At 46.3% G+C, this 19,152-nt stretch overlaps 2 protein-coding genes across 2 annotated transcripts; one reads left to right on the top strand and one right to left on the bottom strand.

Moving 5' to 3' along the window:
* Positions 1 to 477: 477 nt before the first annotated feature.
* Positions 478 to 7,226, top strand: LOC102899494 (CMRF35-like molecule 7). The gene is made up of 3 exons (XM_011289341.3): positions 478 to 612; positions 4,891 to 5,223; positions 6,705 to 7,226. Exons 1-3 carry the CDS (start codon positions 573 to 575, stop codon positions 6,881 to 6,883), a joined length of 552 nt encoding a protein of 183 aa, XP_011287643.2. The 5' UTR covers positions 478 to 572; the 3' UTR covers positions 6,884 to 7,226.
* Positions 7,227 to 10,934: 3,708 nt separating this feature from the next.
* Positions 10,935 to 19,027, bottom strand: LOC109494123 (CMRF35-like molecule 5). Its single transcript, XM_019816999.3, has 4 exons — positions 17,325 to 19,027; positions 15,272 to 15,601; positions 13,688 to 13,811; positions 10,935 to 11,333 (listed from the first exon to the last, which is right to left on the bottom strand). The coding sequence occupies exons 1-4, from the start codon at positions 17,362 to 17,364 to the stop codon at positions 11,231 to 11,233; spliced, it is 597 nt and encodes a 198-aa protein (XP_019672558.1). The 5' UTR covers positions 17,365 to 19,027; the 3' UTR covers positions 10,935 to 11,230.
* Between the last annotated feature and the right edge of the window lie 125 nt (positions 19,028 to 19,152).

Here is a 19,152-nt window from a genome sequence, read left to right as displayed (position 1 = left end):
CTCATCGAGAAGCCTGAGATGGAGGGGCAGTGGTTCAGGATCTGGGCTGCACCAGGGCCCAGGGTAGGAGAGGTGGTCTGGTATGCACTGATATGGGCTGCCTGGAAGGGGGTCCGGGATGGGGCTGTATGTCCAGCGAGGCTGGGTGTGAGCCCTGAGCACTGATTCTTCCTCAGGTGCAAACCCAACGTGTACCCATCGCTCCCTTGGACCCGACTCTGAGGTTCTGTGTCCCTGCCCTGCTGCACTGGGTCACTTGGTTTGCTGGCAGCTGCTCCCCACACACAATTGCAAGTTGCACCCTGGCCAGTGGGATGCTTTGCTTCCCCAAATCATTGAAGACACATGATAACACCAGCCATAGGCTCCCAAAGGATGGCACTACTTTTCTTCTAATGAATGAAATTAGGAAGTCAGTGAAGAAAAAAAAATAAGGGAAGTAGGTGAGAGAAACTAAAAAAAAAAAAATGATTTAGAGAAAAGCAAGCACTTTGCCTCTGAGTTCAGTTCAAGTCCCCAGAGGGCAACTGGCATTAGCTGAGCATCAGAGAGACAACCCAGGCAGGCAGGACATGTGGCTGCTCCTGGTTCTGTTCCTTCCCATCGTCCAAGGTGAGTAGCGTGGGGTCTTCAGGACTGAGCACCTTAAGGATCGGGGCAGAATGATGACAGCATCTGTCCCACATGGAAATCACAGAGCCTTTCATTGATCCAGACACTCATTCATTAAAAAAGTATTTTAAAAGCTTTGTTACCAGACAGGTACTAAGTTAGGTGTTGGGGAAGGAAAATAAAAATAAATAACACAAACTATGCCTGTTTTCTAGGGCACCGTTTGTTGTCCCCGGCAGATAAATCAATAGACAGATGACAGATACATGAATGGATGGATGGATGGATGGATGGATGGACGATGGATAGATGGTAGTTAAATGCATGAATTCCTGAGGAATATTTAAGGAGTCCAACCTCCAGCTGAGACCCACTCAGTCAAGGTGGGGTTCAGACATCTGGATCATTTGAAAGTATGCACAATTGGTCTTGATTTGTCCCTCAAGCAGGGAACCTCTCTTCTGAAGAGCTAGAGTATAGGTAGCAAGACGCCAGCAAAACCTGGGTGTTACAGGATCTCTGGAGAGTTGCTCATCCCCACGTACCAGTCAGCCTGAGTCTCTGCTCTGGATGATCCAAAGACCTGTCTTCCAGCACAACAACTGAGACACTTTGAGTGGTGTCACTGGGGAAGGAAGACCAGGGATTAGAAGCAGTTTGTTTGTGGACTGGATGTTACATCCTTGGAGGTAGCTAGTGCTTGATGCTCAGAAGGGATAGGAACTACTATCGGACCATTTGGCTGCCCCAGCTCTGCTCCCTGTCATTGGAAAGAACCACAGGGTTTGGGGCTGGATGCAGATAGTGTTTCTTCTGGGAAGGAGGTTATCAGGGGCAATAAAATAACCTCATTTATTCATCCATTGACTTCGTCATCATATGTGTGGAAGAGAAAAACTCTGATAGGGAGATCTCCAGGCAGACAATTTTGGGAAAACTTGCATATTATTATGTTCTTAATGTGGAAGTTCATGTGGGGATAAAAGGGTTACAAATATATATTAGTCATAATAGCAACATACCACAGACCGAGTGGCTTAAACTATAGAAATTTATTTTCTCACATTCTGAAGGCTGGGGGGTCAAAGACCAAGGTGCGGGCTGATTCAGTTTGTGATGAAAGCTCTCTTTCTGGTTTTCAGGCACCACATTCTCATGGTGACCTCCTTTTTGTGCATAAGCAAGGAGAGAAAGAGAGAGACAGACACAGCGAGAGAGACAGAGACAGAGAGAAAGAAAGGCATCATCTTTAAACAACATCACAGGGGAGGTTAGGACTTCAACATATGAATTCTGGGGCAACACAAACATTAGTCTTTGACAACATAGAGACAGAATTGATCAAGGGGCAAGCAAGCCTAGCTCATCTGTTGTCAGATTGACATCACTACCAACCCATCTAAGCCTTCTTCCGCTTCACTAAGCAAAATCCTGGAATCCTGTCTCCCCCAATCGCCTTCCTTCTGTGGGTTGGAGTTTGTCAATGGAAGTACTTGCCAGAGATTTGGAAGGTGGGAAATCAGCCTTACACTCTGGAGGCAGCTGAAGGGCCCATGGGTGGGTGAGAGATTCAGAGTGACTTCTTGTCAAGCTCTTGGGAACCCTCACTCTGTTGGTGGAGACTGAGATCATTGGTGGGAGTTTCTCAGAGACTTCTCAGAATCGTAGCAGCTTCTTATGGGCTCTTGAACAAACCCATTCTGGAGCTTCTGGCTGTGAGCACAGTATCAGCTTCCCTTCTCATGAGTCAGTGCAAAGACGAAGACATAACTGCTCACAGCAATATTATTCACTTGGCCAAAAGGTGAAAACAACCCATATATCGTCAACTGATGAATGAGAAACTAAATGTGGCCAATCCCTACCAAGGACTGAAGTGCCCACATACCCTACTTGGTGGATAAACCTGAACAATTATTATGTTAAATGAATGAAGCTAGAAAAAAAGGCCATTAATTGTAAGATTCCGTTCATATGAAATATCCAGAAGGGAGAAAGTTATAGACAGAATGTAGATTAGTGATTTCAAAAGCTTCAGGCAAGAGGGAAGTGAGGAGAGATTGGGTGTAGGATTTCTTTCTGAGGTGACAAAAATGTTCTGGAATTAGAGGTGATGTTGCACAACTTCATGAATATCTGAAAACCACTTTAAAATTTATGATATGTGAATTATACTTCACTTTTTTTTCCCAACGTCTTATTTTATTTTTTGGGACAGAGAGAGACAGAGCATGAACAGGGGAGGGGCAGAGAGAGAGTGAGACACAGAATCGGAAACAAGCTCCAGGCTCTGAGCCATCAGCCCAGAGCCTGACGCGGGGCTCAAACTCACGGACCGCGAGATCGTGACCTGGCTGAAGTCGGACGCTTAACTGACTGCGCCACCCAGGCGCCCCTATACTTCACTTTTTAAATTGGACAAAAATAAATCCTTAGCCTTAAACAGTATTTTCTCATTTTAGAAAAAAACAAAATTATCACTGTCTTTAACTTAGCAAACTGGAAAAAGAGCACAATGGTAATGTTGAGGAAGTAAGAAGAACAAATTATATATATGAGAAATTAACAACTTAGGAAATAAAAACAGTAATATTTGCAAACTAATCTCAAATTGGGTTAATGTGCAAAAGACAAAGAGGAGGGAAGGAGAAACGGAAAGGAAGACATCTTGCAGCATGTGTAATCAACAAAAATCAAGCAGTGCCTTGTAGTCAGAATGTGTAATTATAATAGATACGAACGTTTGAATTATTTTTTAAAGTTGCTTTATTTTGACAGAGAGAGACAGACAGACAGAAAGGGGGGGCAGAGAGTGGGAGAGAATCTCAAGCAGACTCTGTTCTGTCAGCACAGAGCCCAACGTAGGGCTCAATATCAGGAACTGTTTTATCATGACCTGAGCAAAAACCGAAAGCCTGACTGAGACACCCAGGTGCCCCAAGATATGAACATTTTGATTATGAAAGGACTTTCTTTTTTTTAATATTTATTTATTTTGAGAGAGAGAGCATGATCAGGGGCAGGGGACAGGGAAGGAGAATGAGAATCCCAAGCAGGCTCTGCTCTGTTAGTGCAGAGCCTGATGCAGGACTCAGTCCCATGACTGAGAGATCATAACCTGGGCTGAAATCAAGACTCAGACACTCAACCAACTGAGCCACCCAGGTGCCCCATGAAAAGTACCTTGTAATGACAGGACTTTATGCTAATACATACTCCATGAAATAGGTAACTTTCTTGGAAAAACAAACCAAAAGAATAGAACCAACTCAAGAACTTGAATATTCAATATTCTTGGGAAAACAATTTCCAGGAATCAAAGAATTTGCCCCAATAGTGAATTTGTCACATAGTTTTGAAGATAATTTCTTAATACTTAAAGACACAGAAATTCCTTTGCTCTATTTATGTGCTGACCACCAGTGTTTTTTTAAATTTTATTTTTTATTTTTTAAAATTTACATCCAAATTAGTTAGCATATAGTGCAATGTTTCAGGAGTAGATTCCTTAGTGCCCCTTACCCATTTTGCCCATCCCCCCTCTCACAACCCCTCAGTAATCCACTGTTTGTTCTCCCTATTTATGAGTCTCTTCTGTTTTGTTTCCCTCCCTGTTTTTATATTATTTTTGTTTCCCTTCATACACACACACACACACACACACACACACACAATGGAGTATTACTTGGCAATCAAAAAGAATGAAATCTTGCCATTTGCAACTATGTGGATGGAACTAGAAGGTATTATGCTAAGTGAAATTAGTCAGAGGAAGACAAAAATCAGATGACTTCACTTATAGGAAGACTTTAAGTGACCACCAGTGTTTTAACATAGAGAGGTCCACACAAAATCCAGATTCCTGGTTACTCTTGAAAAATGAAAAGATCTGAAACCACAGAGCCAACATCTTGCATGAGAGCAGTGGGCCAAAGTGTACTGGGGTCTTGCCTTTCCTTGGGTCATTTTCTCTCCAGATGACATTGGCCACGGGGAGGGGGAGGAGTGGGTTATAGGATGTTGCCATTGCTCAGTATGGGTGTTTTTGATTCTTTGAGATCTGTAGTTGTGCTCTTAGGTGATTTCTGTGGTGGATTTGACCCACTGGAGTTTTGAAGGACAAAGGTCTGTCTTGTGGAAGGTCTATTCCTTCTTTGACTGTTATTCAACTCATCAGGTACTTGGGTTTATTGGAATCATTTGTGATACAGGAGGCTGTGGCTCTTCCTCAGGCAATGGGGTGTGGTGGTGACAGGCACGTGGACTTGTGTTTTTCAGGCTCATATCCCCTTATGGCAGTGTCAAATGCAGTGAGTGGCCCCGTGCGGGGCTCGGTGACCGTGCAGTGTCGCTATGAACCCGGGTGGGAGACCTACAAGAAGTGGTGGTGTCGAGGAGCTAAATGGGAGAACTGCCGTATCCTTGTGAAAACCAATGGATCAGGGGAGAAAGCAAAGGGTAACCAAGTGTCCATCCAGGACAATCAGAAAATGCACATGTTCACCGTGACCATGGAGGAGCTCAGGTGGAACGATGCAGACACCTATTGGTGTGGGATTGAGAAATCTGGAACTGACCTTGGGGTCAAAGTCAAAGTGACCATTGACCCAGGTAAGAGTATGTGTAAGTGTGGCTGTGTGTCTTTAGAGCCTGCTCTGTCCTGGGCCCTGAGGTTCCTCTCCAGTGACTTCAGTGTCACTCAGAGTGAACTGTCACACAGGGTGGTTGAGTCCTGAGTTCTCCTAGAACCTGACTGATCCCTTGGGGCTTCTCTTAGATGCTCTCATGGCTCCCAGTACCTCCTCCAGGACTGGATCAAGCCTTTCTGGGCATGTGTTTCTCTGAACAATGCAGTGTCTGAGTCTATTGCCCACAGAGAGCAAGGTGATGGTCCCAGTTTCAGCCCATAGGCCAAAGGGACCTCCTTCCATGGGACCCAGAGACTCCAATTCCTGCCAATGCTTTCCTGGACCTCTGGTGCCCTGTGTTCCTGCTCTTTCTGGAGTTTGGGACTGGGACTTCATAGCAGCTATTCCCCCGCTCTGTTCTGTAGCCAATGTCAGAGGGAAAGGGCCCCAGCATAGTTGTGGTGGTGTAGTTGATTTCTGAGGTCCAGAATGGCCTCCATAGTCAAAGCGCGGTTTAAATCTATCAAATACTTTTTGTCCGTATCTATGAGATGATCATATGATTTGTCTCCTTTAGTCTGTTAATGTGGCATATTACACTTATTAATATTCTCATGTTCAAACAATTTTGCATTCTTGGGATAAACCCAACTTGGTGATGATGTATTATCTTGCTTATATATCCCTGGATTCAGCTTGCTGATTTTTGGTTGCAGACTTTTGCATTTATGTTCATGAGTGGATTTGCCTATAATATTTCTTATTGCACTGTCCCTGTCAGGTTTTGAAATCAAGATTATGCTAGATTCATAAATGGATTTGGGGTTGCATCCTCTTTTCCTATGTCCTGGAATTTTTTGTGTAAGATAGACATTATTTCTTCCTTAAATGTTTAGTGGAAATCTCCATTGAAGCTCTATGTGTCTGGAGTTTCCCTTTGGAGAGGTGTTTTACTTTTTTGTATGTAAGCTCTACACCCAACAGGAGGCTTGAATTCCCGATGCTGAGATCAAGAGTAGCATTTTCTAAGGACTGAGTGAGCCAGGTGCCTGTTGGAGAGTTTTTTAATAATGAATATGATTCATTTAAATAGTTGTAAGATGATTCAGGTTTTCTATTTCTCTTTGTTCCTATTTTAGCACATTACATAATTTTTGCTAGAGATTTTTTATTTCACCCTGAGTTTCAAATTTATTGGCTTAAACTTGCTTAGATATCCTTTTATTATCCTATTCCCTAATTATCTTACCTTCTTATATATGCACAGGATATTGTGTGAATACCCTTTTTCATCCCTGGTATCAATTATTCAGATCTCTCCTTTTATCATGAATATCTTTCTAGGTTTTGTTTTTGTAAAAAAAAAAGCAATTGTTGGCTTCTCTGTTTTATATTTCCTTCCTACTTCAAATTAATGTTTTTCTTTTCTTCATATATTTCCTTCCTTCTCCTTTCCTCTGCAAGTGACCATGCAATGTCACTATGGCCCAGAGTGGGAGACCTACGTGAGGTCCTGGTGTCAAGATGCTGATTTGAGTAGCTGCACCATCGTTGTTCAAACCACTGGATCAGAGTTGAAGAAGAACCATGTGTCCATCAATCAGAAAATGCACACATTCTCCATGACCATATGGGGGGAGTAAAACAATTTTTGAGAAAAATGACCTGTTGTGTTTCTGAGTTGCTCCCAGGCGTTTTACAGAATGGCATCCCTGTTCACGCCCGAAATCTGGAAATTCAGAGAAAGACCCAAGCTTAGAATTCTTCCATAAGTTCCTTCTTTGCTTTTTCTGGGGCACCTTTTCAATTAACCACTTGGATTTCATTCTGTGAAAAATCAGTGACCTCTTCCCCAACCCCCTTGTAAGTCACAGGGGCTCTCAGTCTCCTGCTCTCAGTCTCCTGCTTGTTCGTGGTCCAGGATGGGGGACTGCCCTTCCTCAGGCTCTCCCCTGGATCTGTAAACAATAAATGTTGTGACTCTGCTTCCATCGTGTGGGTGTATTGAAACTGCGCCTTTCATTAAAATGTCCCTGTCCCTGGGTGGTTCATGTCCCTAAAGTGGGAGTGTGGCTATGGAGGGAGCTACCTACCTGCCCACCCACGTGGGTGGTTGTGCCTCCTCATGCAGCGGGTCGTGATCTGCATCTTCTTAATTCAATGAACCAGCTCTGGCTTCTAAATACACACGGAGGAACTCAGGCCAGTCAATGCAGACACAGCCTGGTGTGGGATTAGGAGAGTTGGAGATGACCGTGGGTCCAAGTGACCATTGACCCAGGGAAGTACTCTTCCCTCATGCACCACTGGCATCTCCTCAGCAAGAGGGAGCTAGTGGAAAAGTAGGCAGATAGGCCAACTTTTATATTGTGGATTTTTAGAAAGAGAAATTTTAAAAATACACAAAATGTGAAGTAGAAAAGTATGTTCTGTCTTCTATAGTACAACCCTACCCAAAGGTAAGGACTATAACCAGCGTGTGTGTCTGTGTGTGTGTGTCTCTGAGTGTAAGAGATAAAGAGCATGTGTGTGTGTCCACTGAAGAAACTCTATGCATCCAAAGTATATATGTGTGTGTATATCTTTCCTTTTGTCACCAAAAAATAGCATATATTGTTCTCTCACTTAATGTATTTTAAAAATTATTCTATAACAATATCTATAGATTTTTGCTTTTAATGGCTTCATAGTATTCCATGATATTTATGTATCATGACTTGGTTTTGCTTGTGTTGGACATTTCCGTTGTTTTGGTTTGTTTTTGTTTGGGTTTTTTTTTGCAACTACATGCAATTCTGTAATGAATCGCCTTGCATGTGTGACTTGATACACATTTATGGATATACTTGTAAAGTACATTCCAATTTAAAAAAATAGCTGTGTTACTGGTCAGTGCATTTTCCAATTTGGTGCATATTACCAAAAAGGTTATAAATTTCTACCCTTCTTTCAATGTGTTAATAAACGACCACCCCACATCCCCACCATTGGATGTGGTCAATTCTTTATCTTCATCCTCTGAATGGCAGACTTGGCATATTGATGCACATGACCTGGGCCCCCAGGCAGTGGAGAACGCTGTAGTGGATGGGAGTGGATGAGAGGGGAGAAGGAGTAGCAAAAGGCTGCCAAGCAAAAAGCTACCAGGTTAGTGGTGGTGGGTGAGCTGAGAACCAATAGGACACGTGCCCTCATCGAAAGAGAGAGGTTCCAGGCTGCCACCTGCTCCAGCTCGCAGACCCTCCCAGCCGCCTCCCTCCTTACACTAGACTTTGGCAAATATCAACTTTTATTTGTAGAGGGAGTAGCACCTTCAAAAGCTTATGGGTGAAAAGAAAAGAAAAGAAGTTCAAATCAAATAAGAAGCATACTTCACAAGAGGAAATGCCTAAGGGCTGGGCATGGGTGTTGATGCACTTTCCAAGGGAGATTGGTTACACGTAGTGGTATTGACCCATAAGTAAATATATGGAAGCTTCCAGAAGTCAAGTTTCTCACAGTGCAAAAGGAGAGTCACAAATAGAGAAAACCAGAAAACTAGAATGAGCCCTGTGATTCTGACTGGGAAGTGGGAGCATTGCAGGGAACTGATAGTTTCAGGCTGTGCCTGAAAGCCCATAGATGTGAATACAACAGGGAGTATGTTTCCATCATTTATCTGTATATGTAGGTGTATCTGCAGAGGACCTAGGAAAAGGGACACCCTAATAACTAGAGAGCACCCAGCTCCTGGGCCTTTGGCTTCTTGAAAATCATTCTCCACTAAAAGGAAGTAGAGTTCTTTGAGAAGTGGCTGATTCCAGGGCTGGGACACCAAACCTGCAAGTTGAACCTTGGGTATCTTGTTATGCCAGATAAGAGGGAGAGCTCAAAGGCTAGAGAGACACATCAAAAGGACAGGAAGCTGCTCAAAGGGGCTCCCAGTGGCCAAATCTGGGACCATTTAAACATCAAAACACATAATGGTAGTAATGGAGTGTAAACCCTCGGAGCAAAATAAAAGCCATTTTAGCATATATTGGTATAAGCATATAAAGGACTAAATTGAAATTTGATGAGGAACTGGTGATTTACATTGTTTCAAAACTTTCATTGACAACTATTGCATGTGAGGCAGACACACAAGTCCTCTGAGTATCTCCCTGATTCTAGACAAATGGGGCTCAAGAAACCATATGGGTCATTAACCACCTCACTTTACCCATGGAGAAACTGAGGCCAGACAGAAGACACCTGCCCAGTGCCACAGAACCAGTGGCACCTGAGCCAGAACTGGAAACAAAGCCTTTGATCCCAAGTCTGGTGTAGTTTCTATACCCCCCAGGATGTGCAAGGTTGCTTCTGTCTAGTAAACAGTTATGTTTTGGGGTACCCACTTTACACATGGTTCCTATTCCATATGAGACTACCTTATAAAGAATGGGCACAGACACCATGTTAGTCTAAACATTTCATCTTAGCACTCTCTGATCTGTAGGAATCCAGGTAAGTAGCCTCTAAAATCTCCTCTGACATTACTCTAGACACTTGGAAAGACTTCTCAACTGGTGGGTCCTTGATATCTTCCCTGATTAGGACTTCGACATATTAATTTGGGGGCAACATGGACTTATAGTTACAATAAAAATGGTCCAGTATTAAATATGGATACACAAAAAAAAGAGTAGACAGAGTCCAGGAAGAATGTAAGTAGAAAAGAGAAAACCCAAAAACCCCTGCACCCCTATTGAGAGGAAACATGTATACCTTCGAAAATTATCAAAGAAAAAGGCTTATGTTGTTTTTGATGAGTGAGGTAGACAAAGTTAAACACAAAGAGCTGCACATTCTGGGCTTGCCATTACTCAGCTTGGGGGAGGGGTAAGTGACAGGGGCGGGTGGGGAAGTGGAAAGGCCAAAGGTCAAGCCAAACCCAGGAGTGGGTGATGGTGAGTCTGAGGTGCCTGGAGGATGGACAGCATCACAGCTGTGATGGGGACAGATCTGAGCCTCTTAGACTGTCCCCTCTATATGGAAAAGTCCAAATGGCCCCTGAATCCCATGCACCTAAAGACCAGTGGGGCCAAGGGACAAATGAAGGGACAGAAATGAACTGTTTCTTGTGACCATTGAGTCCCCTGGGCCCAGAGGACACTGATGTAGATAAAGGGACAGGTGAGTATTTACATGGTTACAAAGCCCTTCCCCACAAAACACTTATTACTTACAGAGGGAAAAAGAGAAACTTCAATGAGTTTTGTCAAATTTATAGTCATACATCCATACCCCTATTAAGATCTTGTTTGAGATGACAGTAACCCAGGTATTCCATGCTTTAAAAAAGCTGATTAGACTGTACACTTAGCATGTGAAGACTCTGTAAAGTTTGAGGTATACATATACCACAATACACTTTTTAAAATTACAGAAATTAATTTTCTGACATAGATCCCTATACTTTTCTTTACCTCTCTTGCCCATCAGTGAAATTTTGCATCTGCATACAAGGAACCACGTTGGGACCTCTTTGAGGGGATAAAAGGGCTTATCCAGACCTCTCACTTTCTAATCTCCCGCCTCCCTGTTGCTGGAAACAATCTAAATCTACATTGGATTTAGAGTAATCTAAATTCACACTGCCTAGAATGAAAGGGTCATCCTCTCACATATAAAACATTGAAATCATTTCCCAACAACAACAAAAATCTCAAAAGAGCGCAGCAAGCCATAGATTTTAATAGGAAATATATAGTACAAACAGTTGAGATGTGGGTTGGATGATGGTCCGATCCTACCTTCAATCTTTTATGCTCAGGCAATTCTTTATCTGGGAGGTACTGATGCAGCAGAAGGTGGAATTGGCGGACCTGTGTGCAGCTGGCCCATCAGGGGTATTTGTCCACGTGGACACAATCTCAAGCTTTTGGTTTCATTGAGGTTTTATGCTTACTTGTTGGTCTGGAATTGGAAAACCCATCATTGGCCAGAGTCCTGAATGATGTAATAGTTATTTATCCTTGGCAGAGCCACTCAAGGGTGGCAAGGAAAGGAGGTACCAGGAGGATCCACACAGGAAGATTCTCTGCTGCTCCATTGATGGTCAGGGTCGCTGATCTGTGCAGGGTAGTGAGGGAAATAGAGTTTATTCCTAAGGACAAGAGGAGTCCTCACCTAACAGGAACCCTCATTTCTCTTGGAACTGCAATCACTGTCCCTTCCCTGATAGATGCCAGAGGGTGTAGGGATGTCCATGGGGCGGAAGCTGTGGTTCTCCTGCACAGGGTGACTTATCTCCCCCTGAGTCCCCCTGACTCCTGCTCAACCACATCATAGTAACAGCAGGTCTCCAAGCAGGAGAACCTTCACCAAGTTCAAGAGCACAAAGTGAAGGGGCACCTTGGTGTCTCAGTTGGTTAATTATCCAACTTCGGCTCAGGTCATGATCTCGCAGTCTGTGGGTTTGAGCCCTGTATCGGGGTCCGTGCTGACAGCTCAGAGCCTGGAGTTTGCTTCGGGTTCTGTGTCTCCCTCTCTTTTTGCCCCTCCCCACTCATGCCCTGCCTCTCTCTCTCTCTCTCAAAAATAAACATTAAAAATTTTTTTTAAAAAAAGAGAGCACAAAGTGAAGATTGTGTAGCAGGGCCCTGAGCAGAGAATATGGTGACAGGAGTGAACCTCTCTTCTTCAGGGGCTGCCCTAGGCCCTACCTCTCCACTTTCACCTATACCCCACCCATATAACCTAACTGTTAACCTTCTGGCTTCTCCTGGGAGGGATCTCTCCCCACTCTGACCCCCATGTGGTAGAGCATAGCAGGTGCACTATCACATGCACCCTGTACGTGGACACATGGTCTATGCACCATTGGGCCCTTGCTCACATATGTCCCCCTGGTAGTGCCCATCAGTATCCAGAATCTGACCCCCTCAACCTCTGCCTCATCCCCTCCCCCACAAGCAGTGTCAGGACCCCCTGCAGGCTGGCCTTGTTCTCTCCTTCCACTTGCCTTGAGCAAGATTTGTCATGTTCATTTCACAGGGGGTTCTCTTGAGAGAGAAGACACGATGCTTTGTACTTCCTAAATTATCCTTGAACCCACTGTGCTCTTTTCCCATGTCCCACTTCCTGTGGAGCTCCCGTCCCATCTCTCCACCTGCAGGCTTCCTCCTGTGTCCCTCAGTCCCCTAAAAGTTTCGCATCCTCCTCTCCAGACTCCACAGAAAAACTGGTCTTTAAATAGTCACGAGCAGGACAGAGGCCGATCGTGAAGCATGAACCAAGTGCCTGGCTGCACACATGACCGAACACACCGTCCAGCAGGGCAGCTCCAAGGAGTAGGACCCTTGAGAAGGGAAGGAAGAGAGACTGTACCAGAAGGGAGGCGGTGAAGGGGGCTTCTGGGAGGAAACGCACCTTCACCCTGAACTCGGATGGGGTGAAACTGGGACAGGGTGTTTGCCCTTTGAAGAAAGAGTTAATTGATTGTTCTTTGGATGCCTGTGGAGGGGGTGGGTTTCAGATTGATGGCCCAGCCTGTCGATCGACCATGTTGGGAACGTGAGAAAGCAGAAATGCCAATTCCTACTCCTTCCCAGCATTTCCCTAGCACTTGGGGAGGGGAGGGCTGGATCCATGGAACAGGTACCTGCTTGACTGTCTGTGGGCAGAATAATGCCCCCCCCCTTAAAAATGTCCTAATCTCCAGACCTGTGAATGTGTTATGTTACATGGCATGGGGGAATTAATGATACAGACGGATTTAAGTTTGCCAGCAGCTGACCTTGAGATGGGGAGGTGATCCTGGGATATCTGGGTGGATCCTATAGAATCGCCAGTGTCTTTATAAATGAAAGCACACAGGAGAGCCAGTGTCAGAGTAATGAGGGTGAGAAACACTTGACCACCCCTGCTGGCTGTGCAGATGGAGGGACCATGAGCCAGGGGTGCAGCATCCTCCAGAAGCTGGAAAAGACAAGGAAGCCCTTCTCCCTCAGAGCCTCCAGGAGGAGCCAGCCCTGCCAGCACCTTGAGTTTAGCCCAGTGAGACTCATCCCAGACCTTGTCTCCAGAACTTTAAGATCATAACATCGTTTTGCCTTCAGCCACCAGGGTGGTGGTGATTTGCTCCAGAAGCCACAGGGAGCGAATCCAGAGCCCTTCCCTTCTGGCAACTTGAGGCTGAAAACACCTGTGCCTGTTTTGGCTGCTTGGGGGTTGGGAGGCAGGTCAGAAGGAGACCAGAAGCTTCTCTCCTGCAGCCCAGCTGAACAACTTTGCCTAGGTTTCTTGTGGGGAGGGGAGCTCTTTAAGGACTCAGAGGTACAAAGAGGGGGCCCAGTGCAGACCTTGCTGTTTCTCCCCAGCAGAGGAAACATCAGAAGGGCCAATGAGGGCCCTTGTCAGAGTGCCCCAGGGGAGAGCTGTCCCAGGGCAGCAGTGGGAAAGTCTGTGGGTTCAGCTGTGCTCACCTGCTGTGGGGGTTGATCAGAACAATAGGCTGGCTGCTGTTGATGCCCTGGGTAAGTGGATGAGAGGAAGCTCGACTGGCTGGTGTTCTTGCTACAGGCTTGGGAGAGTCTGTTGGATCAGGGGCTAAACACACAGAGCAGAGCATGGTTGTGAGTGTCACAGGTAGCTCCCATGGTCTCCACACCCCACCTCCAGGGGTGCAGAACCTTTCTGTCTTAGTGCCACTGCTCAGCCAAGTTGGTTTTCTCTTGCATCTTTTTGGCATTATTCCAAACAAACGATTACTGATTTGCAGAGAATCACCAGTTTACCACCATGTGAGATATTGGGGTTGCTGGTTATGTGGGCAATTCCCATTCAGTTTCATCTCAGTGTCCTGCTGGGCACAGCTGAGCATGTCAGAACCATGTTCCCAATCCCTGGAACCTTAAATCAGCCAGGCAGGCTCCTTTCTGAGTCTCAGCCTGGCCTGAAGCAGGCTCTGTGCCAGCTGCCCTGAAGCGATGTGACCCAAGAGCTGGCAGGCCCAGGGTCCCCTGTCTCCTGGGACTGCCGAGTGCCCGCAGCCCCTGCTTCCCCCTGCGGTCCTTCCTGCCTCCCCAGGGCTTGCTTTCTTACTTCTCCAGGCCTGCCCGGGGAAGGTCATCTGGGTCAAGGGTCCAGACTCCAATTCTCTGGCACCAACTCCTCCTCCACTCATGCACACATCTCCCTACTTTTGTCTTTTTCAGTTAATTTCTGGAACATTCTACACAAGCATACCTCCACACTCCACACATTCGCATACCATATGTGCATATGCTAAGTTTTAAGAGACTTTTGTCTCTCTAGAAATGGAGTGTTGAGTAGCAGATGCATTACCTACCTAGTGCCTGTATGTCTGTGTGTTGGAGACAAGATGCAGGGGTCCAGAGGTGGAGCAGTGGGGCGGGGGCTATAGCCTGACTTTCCTTCCAGGCCTGTCTCCAGGGAGGCCATAGTGCTTCTGGGGCAGCTGCAGGGGAGCCCAGGGTCCCCTCCAAGGATAGAAGCAGCCAGAAGAGAGGGTGCCCGCACCATGGTGGAACCTACCTTCCCTTCTCCCAGAACTGGGTGCACAGTCCCATGCTTACTCCTTTGTGCTGACGTTGCCAGAAGGGGGAGAGGGAAAAAGAGGGCACAGGGGGAGGGTCTCTTTTCCTGTAGGTAAGACCTTCAGGATCATGGCTTTCTGGCTCCCCACTCCTCTCTGTATGCCTGATGATGCCCCACGCAGGATGGGATGTGACCAGGAAAAGAGGAGCTGTCTTCCCTGGACAAGCTCGTTCTGTTCAAGTCTGTCCTTCTCTGCTCCCTCTGGGGAGAGCAGATGGAGACATGTGGAGTTGTGGGGGCTCACTCTTTCTTCCAGTCTTTCTCAGACTCTTGGCGCCCCCCATACACCCTTGCATATGCACACACATGCTCACATAAGCACACACACACGTATAGCCTCAGGAGAGTTTTGAGACTCCTCTCCATCTACCTGGAAAGTCAGAGAAACAGTCCTGACTCCTCTGGGGGTGGGTCCCAGGGCCCCAGAGCACAGGAGGGGTAGTACTTACCTGGGTCGACAACAATAGAAAATTTGTACCCCAGGTCATTGCCGGTTCGCTCAATCCCACACCAGTAGGTGTCTGCGTCTTCCCGACGGAGATCCTCCAAGGTCACGGTGAATATGCGTCGGCTACGATTTTCCTGGATGGACGCTCTGCCCTTCTTCACCAGTTTCTCTGACCCAGTGGTCTTAACAAGGATTTTGCAGGAATTCCAATTCTTCCCGCGACACCACCACTTCCTGTAGGATTCCCATCCTGGGCTATACTCACAGGATGTGGTCAGAGTGCCCCCCTCTCTGCCTCTCACCATTCTCTCCAAGCAGGTGCAGAAGTGGCCTGGAAAACAGAAACCAACATGCACCTTGTCCTCCCTTGGCCCAGAGTTGACCCAGGCACTGCTGCAGCTTCTGGCCCTGCCCTGAATACCAGCCAGGAACCTCTGCCCTCTGTCTAATCACCACATCCCTCCTGTCCATTCATCTCCTGCAGAATTTCTTTTGCTGTCACCCCTCTTGGGCATCCTCCTTGGGTCTCCTAACTGCCCAATATAGCGGCTTCCACTCACTTGCCATCCTACTGACCACCGTCCCCTGCCCTCCCTCAAGCAGCACCTCTTCCAGGTAGCACAGAGTGCACACTGCAGCCACAGGTGTATTTCTGAATCCCAGAGCTGGTGAGACAGCGTGGCCCCCTCCCCATCCATGCCCCTGACACTCTAACCCTCACACACCTATAAACCCTCAGCCTCCAAACTGACATGAACTAAACACACACACACACACACACACACCAAACACACTCACTCACTCGCACAGGTGATTGCTTGTTTTTTTTACCTACATACCTTGTACTTCCATGTTTCTATAACATCAGTGGATGAGTAAATGGGGTCGTTTTAATTCTCATGATAACCTCCTGCCTAGAAGAGTCACTCTCTGCATCCTACCCCAAGCCCTGTGGTTCTGGAGGATGAGAAGGAACAGAGCTGGGACAGCCAAATGGTCCTGCACTAGCTACTGTCTTCTCTGAGCATCAAGCACCAGCTGCATCCAAGGATTTGACATCCAGCCCACAAACAGTCACCTTCTCATCTCTGATCTTCCCTCCCAGGTGACACACTCAGAGTGTCTTGCTTGTTGAGCTAATGACACTGGCCAACAGTCTTGTCTTTGGATCATCCAGAGCAGGGACTCAGGCAGGCTGATGTGTGGGGTTGAAGAACTTTCCAGAGAGCCTGTCACACCCTGGTTTTGCTGCCTGTCTTCCTCGCTGTAGTCTGAGTTCTTCAGGAGAGAGGTTCCCAGCTCGAGCTACAAGTTAAGACCAGTTGTTTAGGCTTTTAAATGATCCTGATGTCTGAATCCCACCTTTACTGAGTGGGTCTCAGCTGGAACCTGATCATCTGTGCTCCTTAAAAGTTCCTCAGCAATTATTTATGTATATGTGCATATATGAGTGCATGTATGTATCTGTCATCTATCCATCCATGCGTCCAGCCATCCATGCTTCCTTCCTGCCTTCCTTCCATCCATCCATCCATCCATCCATCCGTCTAACATCTATCAAACTATCTGCCAGGGTTGACAAACAGTGCCCTAGAAACAGACACCATTTACGTTATTTATTTTTCTTTTCATTCCCCAACACCTAACTTAGTACCTCTCAGGTAACAAAACTTAAAACAAATTTTTTAGGGGCACCTGGGTGGCTCAGTCAGTTAAGCATCCGACTTCGACTCAGGTCATGATCTCGCAGTTCGTGGGTTAGAGCCCCATGTGGGGCTTTGTGCTGACAGCTCAGAGCCTGGAGCCTGCTTTGGATTCTGTGTCTCCCTCTCTCTCTTTTCCTCCCCTGCTCATGCCCTGTCTCTCTCTGTCTCTTTCTCAAAAATAAATAAACGTTTAAAGAAAGAAGTTAGATTTCAAAAAAATTTTTTTCTTATCTTTTCAATGAGAAAGTATCTTGATGAATGAAAGGCCCTGCCATTTTCTCCAGGAAAGCCCCTAAGTCTCACCCAGGTCCTCCAGGTACTTGGTCCCGAAGCCCCTGCCCCACTCACCTTGGACGACGAGAAGGAACAGAACCGGGAGCAGCCACATGTCCTGCTTTCCTGGCTTGTCTTCCTGGTGCTCAGCAAATACCAGCTGCCTTCCAGAAACTTGAACTGAGCACAGATGCAACCTACCTTCTCTTCTTCTAAATTATTCTTTTATAGTTTCTCTCATCTACTTCCCCTCAATTTTTTCTTCTGTTACTTCCTTATTTCGTTAAGTAGTTAAAGAGCAGTGCCGTCGGTTGGGAGCGTATAGCTGACCTGATGAGGTGTCCCCTCCCTTGCTCTAGCCCCTCAACTCGGCATCCCCTGGAGTCTGACTCTGAAGACCTTCTCTCCAGGGAGGGTCCCTGCCCCTGCCACTCTGTAGCACCACATCCATTCTGTGCACACCTACTTCCTGCCCTCCCCCCCATCTCCCAGCCTAGTTCTCCACTTCAGTGGTATTGGCCCCTTTGTACAGCTGTCCACCCTGTTAGCAGCTCAGATGTGCTCCAAATGCCGTTTCTTGTCATCTTTACCCCTAAAGTCAATCTGTCCCAACACATGGTCCCTGAGCCCAGGGATCCCTCTCCACCTGCCTCCACCACTCTAGTCTTCCGTAGACAAAGGCCATGGGGTCTTCTCCCTGCCACCTGCCACCTGCACCCTCAGAAGGCCTGGCAGGGGTGGGGGGCTTGGAGGTGGAGCAGCCCAGGGCTTTGCCAGAGGAGTAGGAGAGGGCGTAGTGGCCCAGCCCCAGGAGGGAAGGGGAGCAAGAATCCCTGTCCCCTTCAAGGTCCTTCTGGCTGGACTAAGACTCAAATTGACATGAGACAGATTAACAAGAGAAAATCAAATCTAATAGCATACGTGCAAGGAGTCCACACAGACGTGGCAGTCAGGCAAAAGAGATACAAATGTCATCCCGAATTAAGCAGAAGGGGGTAGGGGTCTGAGATTTCAAAGGGAAGGAACCAGTAAATGTTTGGTGCACAAATGTATATCCTGCCAGAGAGATGGGTTACTCAGATCAAATTTAAATGTAAGCTTCTCTGCAGTTGCACACATTAACAGTTCAGCTGGTATGTGTTTCTTCCAACTGAACTGGTCTATTCATCTGGATGATAGGTCAGTTTAGGCAAACTCATTCCAGAAGGCAGTGATGTGGGTGGATTCACAACGTCAGGCCTGTGGTCCAAGTAATCAGGTAAGAAACAAGAGGCTTTTCTATGGAAACAAGAGGAACCCAATGGTTCATGACTGGATCAAATGTTAAGCTAGTTTCCGAGTTGTGAGGGCAGCCAGTGGAGCAGACTTCTAGATGTTGGACTCGAAGCATCTCAGAGTGAGATGTGCAGGCTGTGCAAGTCAGACAGGTCCCCTGGGTTTGTAGTTCAAATGTCTCTGGTGATCTCTGCTTGGCCTGCTGAGCGATAGGCACAAAGACTGGGTAGGTTATGAGTTCTTGTGGATTTCTCCAGGTTTAGGTAAGTGGTTTACATTTAGCAGAACCTCAGGAGAAGGGCAATTTTAGTTCTCAAAGGATTCCAAGTCAGAAAGGTGGGAGAAAACTCAGAACGTTGGTTTGGAATGTTGTAGCCTGGTGGTGGAAGACACTAGAAGAAATCAGGACCTAATCCAGTATATAAGGAGTAATAATAAAATCTAAAATGTACGAAGATGTGTTATTGAAACATATTTTCTCACTATAATCACTTCTTTGACCAAAGATAATGAAATGAACACTAACTTGTTTGCAAAATAAGTCATTTCCCATAAAACTTGGCCTGACTATGTCCATATGTACAACAAAAATTAGAGTTGACTCCTTAAAACCTGCTTTGCTAGGGGT

The sequence above is a fragment of the Felis catus genome, chromosome E1 (assembly GCF_018350175.1).
Source record: "Felis catus isolate Fca126 chromosome E1, F.catus_Fca126_mat1.0, whole genome shotgun sequence".
Lineage (NCBI taxonomy): Eukaryota > Metazoa > Chordata > Mammalia > Carnivora > Felidae > Felis > Felis catus.
Note: the sequence above shows the minus strand (reverse complement) of the source record. Positions and strands in the feature narration are given on the sequence as shown.